The sequence below is a fragment of the Tachypleus tridentatus genome, chromosome 12, assembly GCF_004210375.1.
Source record: "Tachypleus tridentatus isolate NWPU-2018 chromosome 12, ASM421037v1, whole genome shotgun sequence".
NCBI classification, from domain to species: domain Eukaryota; kingdom Metazoa; phylum Arthropoda; class Merostomata; order Xiphosura; family Limulidae; genus Tachypleus; species Tachypleus tridentatus.
Genome location: NC_134836.1, coordinates 6,822,585 through 6,834,814, shown reverse-complemented (window position 1 = coordinate 6,834,814; position 12,230 = coordinate 6,822,585). Strand labels below are relative to the sequence as shown.

The window sequence follows — 12,230 nt, the reverse complement described above, 5'->3', positions numbered from 1 at the left end:
TTTAATTGTTCATTTACATTTATGTCATACCCTATTCTTACACCTTTTTTTTAACAGTTGAATAGTTTTACATCTTTTAACCTCAAAATTATTAAAAGTAATTGTTCACTGGATGGTGAACTGTAAGTTTTAATCTCATTAAGTTTACTTTAAATAACTTTTATCATGAATTGGTCATTAGTTTATGATACAGTACATTGTCTTTCCTCACATAACTAGCTATTCCCATTTGGTGTTGCCCCCTATAGGCAAAAACAAATTTTTTGTGCATGCCACAAGCCTTCTGCCTCCACTTGATTGGAAATGACTTATTCCAGTGTGTGTCTTGTGCTAATTATGCAACAACCCTCCACCAATGGGAGTGCCATACACTTTCATTATGCATGTGACACTCTCTATTCAAAACTACCAGACAGTCACTACTTGTTTGATGATGCTTGTGTTTAGATGTTTACAGTTTTGCTTTAGTGTGCTTTGTTTTTATAACTTAAATAGTTATACTTCAGAAGTTTTTTGTTTTAATTGTTTTTCTGATATAGTTGATACCTATATTTTCAATACACTTTCCAATCGTTGTTTTATCTCTCTTGCACATTTGTATTTATCTATCAAACAATTTTTTTTAACCATGAATTTCAAGGTTAATGTTATCACTTTGGGTATCACACCTCCTGTAAGCACTTTAGAACTTGAGACAAGTATGAGTGACCTATCATTGGTTTTATCTGCAATTATTTGCCAAGAGATTGATCATTATATGGGTCAACCACCTTTTTCTGTACTTGATGTACTTTCTAAAGAACAAGCCTAGCCTATTTGATTCAATAAAGAAAGTTTTTTTCCACCTCCGGATTTTGCTGTGTTTTCAAATGTCCACTTGTGGAATCATCTAGGTCTACAATGGAATTTTTAGATATAATTTTTAGGTATGTGATGCTTTATCCCCTTCCCTAATTTTCTGTGATTCCCATCCTTCTTTTTTGAATGATAGTTATTATTATTATTTAGTCATCCCACATTCCCTAGATATTAGGAATCATGCCATGCATTTGCTTCCCAATTAGTTGAGGGTGCCAGCATGCCTTGCCTTCCACAGGCTATGAATCAGTTTGCTTTGGTATATCATCTAGCTGACTGTCCATTTCTAAACTTCCAGCAGGTGAGGTCTGTTTTGTCAGTTTGGGAGGTTTTACTTCACTTCTACCATATTTATCTACCATACATCTCCTCTCCAAGGCTATGTGCCAAAATTCTGAGGATTTTTTGAAGAACAGCATCTCCTTTGTCACTTCCATGTTGGCTTATTTCTTGTTCTTGGCTTTCATCTTACACATGTGATTTCACTGTTGCAGGGATCCTCCGAATCAAGTTGCAACATTGTTCCAGCTTTGTTTGCTTCCTACTTATATCATGGAATTACATGTATACCCCTTTCTTCAGCAGTATGTTTTGACCATATTCCTGACAATTTGAATTCACGTGTGGAATCACTATGTGAAAACACTACTCTGTCTTCTTTGTTAACTTGTTTGTCACATCTGAAACCATGACAAGTCCTTATTCCCATCCTAGTCTATTTTATCTCTTGCATGTTCCTTCTTCTAGGGGCTTATCTCATTTTCTTTGATGTAGATTAGGACAATGCCAATAGTATGTGTGACTAACCAGTTGGAGCTTATTTGTGCAGATTTGTTCCACATTTTGGTGATTTTTTTGTCACAAATCTGTGGATTATTTGGGTTCTATCATGCAGACTTGTCTTACAACAATTCCTTTTTTTCCCCAATCTTCTTTTCCACAGATATTCATTTTCTTCCCTCTGTTTATGGATCTCATTACCAGCCATCATCTATCAGAGCAGTTCAAGACCTTCTTTCTCAACAGGCCAGTGAGCATGTGAATCACCTTTCTTCCGATTTTTATTCCAGGCTGTTTGTTGTCCTAAAACAAACCAGAGACTGGTGGTCTGTCACGGATTTGCCCTCCTCAATCAATTTCTCAGTTTCTTCTGTTTTACTATTAAATTGTTTCTCACCTTTTTCTTTCCAGGTTTTTGGATGAGAAAAATGGACATCCAAATATGTACTTAAATATCCCAATAGTTCAACAGTTGCAACCATATTTTTAGTCTGCCCCTTGAGTTTGTCAATTTGCATTGGCCATGTATGTTTTTTGTTGGATGTTTCAAGGTTTTACACATCGTCTCCATACTCTTTGGATATTTTTCATTATTATACGGATAACTGGGTGTTGTTAGCTCATTCTAAACAGTTCTCTTATCCATCATACCCTTCAGTTGCTCCAAGGCGGTGGCTCAAAGGGTTTGGTTGATGAAATTGGAGAAGCTTTTCCTCAACCAAACTAATACCTCATCCAAATAGATGTTGTTGTTTTTTTAAACAACCTTCTTAAATTTGATAGGACTGTCAGTTCACTTCATTCTCACTGCTCCATTTCTTACTGCTTGCAAGGTTTTGTCACTTTTAGGGATATGGTCTTTGATAGCTGCACTTTTATCTCCTTAGGTCATGCTCATATGCAAGTTCTTCACTGGGCTCTTCACAACCAGTGGAATCTAGCACAGGAATATTTATGGGCTTTTATTACCCTTTCTCATAATATAGTTGACAATCTTTGTTGATGGTTGGACAGGACCCACCCATTGGCAAGTGTCCTGCTTCCTTTCCCAAATTTAAGTATTTTCACAGCTTTTTCCCTCAAGGGAGGAGGGGCATATGTTGATCAACAGGAGGCTTCAGAGTGTTAGTTTGTGGCTCAGAAGTCTTATCATATCAACACTCTGGAGGATATGTCATCCCTTAGATAATTTCCTGTATCAGGCCAAATATCATATAGTAATGATTCATTCCAACAATTTCATAACAGTTGCTTATCTTAATCTCCAAGGTGGCACCTGTTATTAATCCCTTTGTTTTCATACATTGGATCTTCTATTCTAGGCTCACATAAAAGACATCCATATCATTGTATGTCATGTTCTGTGTGCTTTCAATCTTGTTGTGGATCATCTTTTCAATTCAGACAAAATTTATCTGATGGAATAGTCTCTTGATCCTATTGTTTTCTAGCGTTTTTGCTTGCAATGAAGTGTTCCTCATGTCTATGCCTTTGCCACATCCCTCAACCACACACTACCTCTGTTTTCAACTTTGGGCCTTCGTTCTCCTACTTTGGATATTGATGCTTTCAGTCAGGATTAGACAAACAAATACTTACATTTATGCTTTCATTTACCTTCTTCATTGGAGGATTTTGATTATCCATAAGTCTCCATGCCAAGTCCTTCTGATTGCTCTTTATTGGCCTACTCAACCATGGTTTCTTGAACTTATTTAGCTACAGCTTACCCCTCCAGTACCTCTTCTTCTGTCTTCCCTCCCTGATTCCACAGATTTAGTCATCAGTGCTTCATCCTGCTCTTACTATCCTCTGTTTTCACACTTGGTTTTTATTCATTCCTTAGTGATGAAATCATGATTGTCCTAACAGGTAGCTTCATTTCTGGCCCATTCCATCTACTTTTTATGGATGTTTATTAGGGTAAATAGAACTTTATTTCACTGTTGGTCTTTGGGCCAGAGGTTTTCAGCCTATGATTCCACTATTTCCCATATTGCTGGAAGTCTTTCTTGGATGTTTTGATCAGGGATCTTCTGTCTCCTGGATTTCCAGTTATCAGGCAGCTTTATCCTGCACCTTTAATTTTTCCAGATATAGTATATTTCTCTTATCTGCACTCTCCCTGTTGGCACAGCCTATCTAGATTTGTTATCTTCCATGGCGGGCTGCCCTTCTGGACTGGTATGTTAATGTGGTCCTCCACTGCCATACTTTGCATCTGTTCAAATCACTTTCCATGTATTCCTGATTACACCTTTCCTTTAAGGCTTATTTCCTTTTCCTATTTGTCTGTGGATGTTGGTGGTTTAACTTATTTGCCATTGATATTTACACACTCTTTATAAACCTGTGTATTTGCTCTTTTATCTGGATAATTCCTTCCTTCCCAAAACCTCAAAAACTAGGGATGATAATTCCTCCTTTTCATTACATTCCTTTCCTTTCAATTTCCACCTTTATCCTTGGTCTGATCCAGATAGACTTCTGTGTTCTGTAGATACTCTTTAACGTTATATTGCCTGCATATATTCCTTCCATGGTGCTTGTTACCTTCTCTTTATTCACTGACAACCATCCTCTGTTCATTATTTTTCTTCTTCCACCCTTAACAATTGGGTTTTGGCTTATTCCTCTCTCTAGCTCTTGTCTTCCTCTCATGCTTTTTTTCTGGGTGCACCTCAAGGTGGATACCTATACATGATGAAGGGACCTCCCAGAGAAAATTCTGTACTTTCAATTTACCTTCTCTTGGATCTGAATATCCATCTACATGTTTGGCATGTGTGGTAAGTTGTGAAGGGGAGGAGGGAATCCTGGTGATTGAAAAGTCTAACCCTAACATACCACTTTGGCCTTGAATTTATGTAGACAGGCAGCTTTGGGGTAACCCCCTTCCCCCAGGGTCAGTCAACTGAGTGCCAGTGTTGGATGTTGTCAACAGGTGTTGTGAACATTGTGTCTGATGCTGGTGTTTGGGTATAGTGCTTACAAAACCCTGGCATTGCAGTGCATCTCCTTGTAGGTCTCCATGGTGGGTGGGGACAGTGAGCACTGAAATTTATTTTATTTATATTATTTATTATGAATACCCCAATCCATGAGATAAAAAACACCTGAAAAACAGACAATTGGAAAACAGCTATGTATGGCCAACTCTGTTATATAGTCACCATTAAAGTCAGACTCAACACCTTGATTTATCATTCTGCATTTGTTGTCTGAGAAATGTTTATGGCAGATGTCCCTTTTTTTCATTCAAAAGGGATTAGAGGGACTTGTTAACTTACCTAAGTAAGTAAGGAAGCTGCACTCTGAAGATATTTTGGTGGAAACATTTTCACCACAACACACCAAACTCCTTGAAATTGAAGGTCATGGAGGATATACCCATTGAAGCTACTTCTTATGCTACTCTCAATTCCTGAATCAGAGATTCTTGCTGGTTTCTTCAATTAAGGCATTTTTGTGGTGCACTGTATCTCCACTCCAAAGGATGGAATAATGCTACCAACAAATATACTTATTTTAACATTTACCTTGCCATGTCCACCTGCTACATAAAAGCAGGATAATTAAATTATAAAGTATGGCCATATATTCCCAATCCTCTCTGATCTATTACCAGCAGTTTGGACATTTAAAGATTTGTCGTATATCTTTAATGTGCACCCTTTGTAATGACAAAGACCACAATACCTACAAGTGCACACTGATGCCACACAGTGTTATCTTTAGTGGTTTACACTCCTTGTACTTCTATTCCACTGGTACAGTGGGAGTGCAGACAGATATTTCCATGCCTCCATGGTTAAGAGAGTAGACGAGTAAACACATACTCCAATCTCTGTTCTCACCAATCCTTCTAGTAACTGCTTGGATCCACCTTCTTTGCCCTGGCTTCTGGCATCTTCTGCTCTGAAATGTCGAACAATTATATGTTCTCAACTCTGATTTCTAGACTTTACATACACTGACAGAGACCTGCTGACTCAATCCATGGAGGACAAAAGACCTCCTTATAATGAAGAGAAATGAGATGGTCATAAACTAAAATACTCTTCACCTAAATAAAACTGGCCACATTGATAGAGTGGAACTATCACGTTTTCCACTCAAATATAGATGGCATTTAGGATTTGATTGATTCTTTTTATTCTGTGTGTCTCTTCTTACAGGAAATACTACTGAAACTGATGCAATCACCTTTTGGCAGTCTTCTTTGTACAGAAGAGACGGGTTGTATGATGGATGAATGCAGAGTGGTGCTGTTGGACGACATGCATGCATCCATCCTGTCTCTGCCACTTAATACACCCTTCTCTCTATCTATGATCAATCAGACCTTGATGCTCTCGTTGAACAGTTGCTGCCTCCCTTTTTAATCCTGGGGTATTTTAATGGACATAATCTCCTCTAGGCTGATGCTGATATTGATGGGAGTGGTTGTTCCATAGAGCATATGTTCTTAGATCACAACCTTTCTCTTTTCAGTACTGATTCTTATACCTATTTTAATGCACCTAATCAGTCTTTTACTGCTATTTATTTCTCTGTCTGATCCCCTTTACTTTTCTTTGGGAGTTAACAGTGATCTTTATTATCATTACGAGAGAGACTGGTCATGGTCGATGCCACCTGGCCCATCTGTCTTGGTGGAAGCTGGATCAGGCCAACTGGTCCTCATTCACTGCTCCCTTGGAAATTTACCCTGCCATCATTTATAAATTATCTATAGACAACTGTGTGGCAGCACTGACAGACTTTATTGTCCAGAGCTGCTCAAAGTATTCCTAAAATCTCAACACATTTTACACTGTATCCTCATCCATGATGGAATCTTGCCTGCCACATGACTCGGAAGGCTAAAAATGTCTGTGAATATGTTTCATAGGTATCCCACACTTTTAAACCACATGCTCAGCAGGTAAGGCATCAAAGCCATAAGTAATCTTGAATTAAGTTCACAACCAGCATCTCTTCTACCACCAGTTCCAAAGTCATGTGGGACAAGATTCAGAAGGTCAGTTGGCAGTATACTTCTGTTACCCTTTTGATCTTGGTTTCCAATAGCAGAAGTTGCTGATGCCCAAAGCATTGCAAATATTCTCAGCCAAAGCTTTTGTCAGGCAGCTAGCACTTCTGTTTCATCCCCCACCTTCTTGGCCACTAAAACTCGGGTAGATCAATTGCCTCTTTTTTGGGGGGCCTGATTGTCTCTATGACTGTAATCACCCTTTTACAATCATGGAACTCGAGCTTGCTCTTCATTGGTCTGGCAGTGTATTGGTCAGACCTGATGATATTTACTGTGAGATGCTGTGCCATCTCTTTCCTGCCTCTGTTTCTATTCATCTGGTTGTTTTTAACCATATCTGGCAGGAGAATGCTTTTCTTGATGTTTGGTGCTGAACTATTGCTCTCATTTTTTTTCTAAGCCTGGGAAGAATCCCAAGATTCCTTCAAACTACTATCCAATTGCTTTGATGAGCTGTCTCTATAAGATAATACAAAGGATGGTTAATGCTCGTCTTGTTTGATTCCTTGAATCAAAAAATCTCTTGTTCACCTAGTGTGGGTTCCAATGAAAGTGGTCAATCGTGGACCACCTGATTCGACTTGAAACATCAATCAGGGAAGCCTTTCTCAAGTAACATCATGTTTCTGTATTTGCTTTCCTTGAGAAGTCTTGTGATACTCCACTCAAGTAGGCTGTGTGGCCATTTGACTAATTTATCAATTTATTTTAATGGACTAGTGATTCCAAGTTCATGTGGATTCCACACTTTCATGTTCCTTTCCACAGGAACTTGGAATCCCTCAGGGCAATGTCTTGAGTGTCACACTTTTCATTATAAAGGTTAATGCCATTGGTGGACAACTCCCTCCAACAGTTGTAAACATACTCTATGCAAAGCGACCACGTCAATATCTCATGTTGTCAAGCATGAGGTTTATTGAGCGGCTGCTACAGACTGCCCTCAATTGTTTACTGAAGTAAACCACAGCAAATGTTTTTTTCTCTCTATGAAACCATTTTCATGCACTTTTGCTTCCATGTCAGTATTCATCCAAATCCAGAACTCCATCTTGGTGCAAGTTGTGTTTCATGTAGTCTCTGAAGCAAAGTTCTTGGGGTTTATATTTGACTGTAAGCTGATCTTTATTCTACACATCAAGCAGCTATGTGTAAAGTGTACAAGAACACTGATTAACCTCTGTTGTCCCCTCTTCCACCTTTTGGGAAGTGGATCAATGTTCTATGCTAAATATTGGTCATGCCCTCATTCCATCAAAACTGAACAAACATTCTCTGATCTATGGTTCTGTCAGGAACTCAGGTTTGAAGATGTTGGATCTCATTCACTGTCTTCAACTTTGGTTTTGCACATGTGCTTTCTGCAATTCTATAGTTCAGAGTTTATATATTGAGTTTCATCTGAGAACCTCTTCTACACCTTCACTATTTGCTACTTTCTTTTCTTTATACTTTGAAACTTTGTCCTTATCATAGCATCCCACCTGGGGTTTTGACTTCTTTTCAGTGTGGGGCATGCTTTTTCAGAATGGATGGTCTGTCATTATTGTTCCTTTTGGCCTTCATATCCAGGCACAGCTGGCTGTGTTTGCTCTATCCTTGTGTGATGTTGCCATTTTCACTATCCAGCTCATCCCAACATGGCTTATTACCATCCCCAAGTGTGACATTTTTTTAAGTCTGAGGAAGGCAAATACATCCAATTGGAAGTCCCATCTTTTATTTGCTGAACATATTTAGAACCATCCTTCCACTCCAATTTACATGGATGGTTTGAAATCGGGTTACTTTGTGGGCTCTGCCATGGTGTGTTGTGGTTCAGTGTTGCACACAGAATTTTCTTTGCCAAATTGTACAACATTTCTCTTGCCCTAGATCATGTAGAAGCGATATAGTACACCAGTTGTACTATTTATATCAACTTACTTAGTTATGTACTGGCCCTGGAATTGCTTCACGTTAGTTCTCAACCTGTTCTAGTTGACATTCAAAACCAACTGACCCATTTTTCTCCAGTTCTACTGGATACCATGCCATATCACTATTCATAGAAATGAGCTTACTGACACCACAGCTAAATCAGTTTGATCTGGTGCCATCACTGTTGTACCTGTCCCTTACATGGACTACAGTCTTGTATTCAAGGCTTGGCTCTGTATAGTTGACAGTTGACTTGGAATGAGCAATTCAACAGTAAGTTTTCTCAGATCAAACCATCTATTGCTCTTTGACTGTCTTGCTTCCATAAGGATTGGAACTAAAAAAGTTGTCCTAGCTAGGCTTTACATTGGTCTCAGTTTAAAACTCGTTGTTTTCTTTTATCTGGGACTGGTTGCTATATAATTACCTTGTAAGTATGCCTGTCCCAGACAGTACCACCCATGAACTACATGGGTAGAGTGGAAGGGAACAGCTGTTCATTCCTGTTATTCTTTGTATTGAATAAATCAGTGTGGTCTGCTTTTAAAAATTGGATTTCATGGTCACCCATAGCACTGTCTCAAATGTTAACATTCCTAAAGACACTACACTGTATTTCATCTCTTTTTCTTTCTAGTGAAGTTTGGGTGTGCTTACCACTTTTCTGTTTGAAGCTGCTGGGGTGGTAGATTATGGAAGCATTCACCTGATGGTTAATGAAATAAGAAATCAATACAGAAATACCATTCAGTGCAGAATGCAATGGTGATGTTCTACTGATGTAGATGATGTGATATCTTCCACTATAAAGCATACAAAATCCAATGGATGGAGATGTCCAATTGAAGTTCACCCCTTACATTGGAATTCCTCTTCCTCCACATGGACATCATTTCCAAGTGATCAGGTTTTTTGATTTAGAGCTCAACCAATTAACATTTATTATGGATGTCTGTCTTCTTCACTCACTTGTACTCTGTCTGTGTCATAGTGGAAGAGCTTGAAGTGAAGATGGTATGATTCTCATTCTACCCCTATGTGGATAGCAGTTTCTAGTGGCATAGGTTTTGGATGTGGTTAACTTGCAGAGTGTGACCCATCATGCTGTAGCCACTCTACACCTGAATGCATTTCCACTGTTTTTTAATGTGCTCCTCTATTTTGCTGTCCATATACACCACACCTTTCTCCAATGGGTGAAGAGTATACCTAGTTCATATGTGGTGCAGTCTTCCTCATTAGATCTTCAAATCAGAATCTTTTGTGTTGGGGTGTCTTCTTTTAATGCTTCTTTTCTTCACTCACCCTGGTTCCTCCACCTGTTCATAATGGAGTTCTAGCTTTTTATGTGACAATAGGTAATATACCATTTTAGAACTTATAATTTTCCAGTACTGAAAATGTATTTTCAATAGGTACTTGCCTTCCCCAACCTTCCTTTCCACTTAAAGCTAGTGCTTCCATTTTCTGCCAAAATACAAAGTTAAAATCTGGCAGAATTGAATAAAGGGGAGTCACAGGCATAGTGGGAGTGTATGGTACTCTTATTTGTGAGGAGTTATTTGATAATTTGCATGAGATACACATTGAAATGAGTCATTTCTAATGAAGGTAAGGCAAAAGGCCTTATATTATGTTTTGGCTTATGGTAATAAGTTGTTATTGAACTTGGAGTTTAGTAATTCCTTTTATCAGTAAAAGTTAAGAACCACATGGGTAGATTTTTTACTAAACATTATTGCAGTGTATGCTGTGAAAAGTTTTTATAGTGGATGTGAATTAAATCTGATGGAAACTAATGTAAAGAAAACATCCACCTGATTTAAAGTATCAAAATTTTCAATGAACAGAAAAGACAAATTATTTGCATTATGTACATATAATATTAGAATGAATTACGTTTTTATAGATTAGTTTGCCTTTCAATTTGAAAGAAAGAGAAATCTTGTTTAAAGATTTTTGTGTTCTGTGATATAATCAGTGATGTTGAAAATCAAAGTTCTGAAATGATAATTTTAAATTTTCTGTGTAGAAACATGGTACTTATTGTAATGTTATACATAAAACTGGAAGAATTTTATGAGGGAATGTTTTTCCCTATTTTTCATCACTCAGCCTTGGAAATGGATATATTTATTTCAGCACAATTGTTCATAAAATTTAGTTTAAAAATATAGGATAGAAGAATATATTTATCAAGTAGGTTATCTTCATTATTATTTAAAATATTTAAACTTGTAGAAAAACTCATTTATGGCACATCAACTGGATATACATAGCTGATCCAAGTGTTTTGTGTCATATTTGCTGAAAGTCTATTCAATTTTTTTAGTGGTTTTTAAATGGGAAATTTTTAAGCTAATTTTATTTCATTCCATGAGATAAAACCTGTTGTCTTCTACAGATTATTTAGATTTCATTTATGACTCAGTTGAAGGTAAATGTAGTTAAGATGTATTTACTGAAAGATGGTAAATGTTGTTTGATTAAGTTAGGTTTTGATATATATCCTTTTAGCTTGAAGGAGACATTGGAGCTGTATTTGGGCTAGGCTTCCCACCATTTCTAGGAGGACCATTCCGTTACATAGATTCATATGGGGCTGACAAATTTGTAGGATGGATGGAGAAGTTTACAGAGCTATATGGACCCCAATTTAAACCATGTGAGCTTTTGGTAGATCATGCTCGAGACCAAACCAAGAAGTTTCACATAAGGAAAAACTGATATGTCCTACTGTTGGATGGGCCTTAACAATGCAACTGCGAATGCCAGGTTTACACTACAGAATAGCTTGATCCCAGCTAATTATTAGTAATTTGTATTGTCACTCAGGGGAATGAGGGAGATAAATTACAATTAAGATTTACAGATTATGGTGGTAACATTCCATGTTATGGAAAAAAACTTGGAGAAATTCAAGCCTTGAAATGTTTTTATGATGTGAAAAATGGTTATGTGTCTTAAGAAATATCAAGCATTAAAGCAGCTTAACTGTATAGCTAATTTAAAATTATGTTTACAAACTAAAAGTAATTTTATAAAAGTTCTAACATTGAAAAATTACATAATGAAATCAAAATACAGCTTTTGACCATATGTTTGTGTGAAATGGAATATTTTATAAATGACATATTTTCAGTTATCAGTACTAAAATACCAGTTGTAGAATGTGTATTTTTAATTTGTTTTATTTGAGCTAAAAGTAAAAATAAAAATTCATTTCAATAGAATGAGTGAACTTCTAATTTTTAAATTAGTTGTTTTGTTATTAAGGGTAAGCAACAACTTCCCTGTAGATTGATTATTTGTGTAAAGAAGCTTGTGAATTTACTTATAAAGAGAAATGACTGAACTGAAAACACAAATCATTTACCATTGCTGCATTAACTTGATTCTGATTTAAAAACACAAAAATTAGTTTTATAGAGATAATCTGTGGTAATTCAAAGATAAGGATTTGCTCAAAAGAAAAGATTTGTATATCTATTATGCTGAAGAATAAGTGTAGCAGTTTGTTACATGTGAAACTTAAAAGATGATAAAAGTTGTTGAAATTCAAATAAGATTAAATTGTTTCAACTTGTGGTTAGACTATTACAGAATGTAAGACTGACTTCAAATATAGTAAAAT

General features: G+C 36.9%; 1 protein-coding gene across 1 annotated transcript in view; it reads left to right on the top strand.

The window, feature by feature from the left end:
- The window catches only part of Mtpalpha (monolysocardiolipin acyltransferase Mtpalpha), a 69,106-nt gene extending 57,277 nt beyond the window's left edge, over positions 1-11,829 (top strand). The window contains exon 18 of the mRNA XM_076469694.1: positions 11,114-11,829. Coding sequence (XP_076325809.1) covers positions 11,114-11,323 — 210 coding nt within the window. The 3' untranslated portion in view covers positions 11,324-11,829. The remainder of the gene's footprint in view (positions 1-11,113) is intronic.
- Positions 11,830-12,230: the final 401 nt, after the last annotated feature.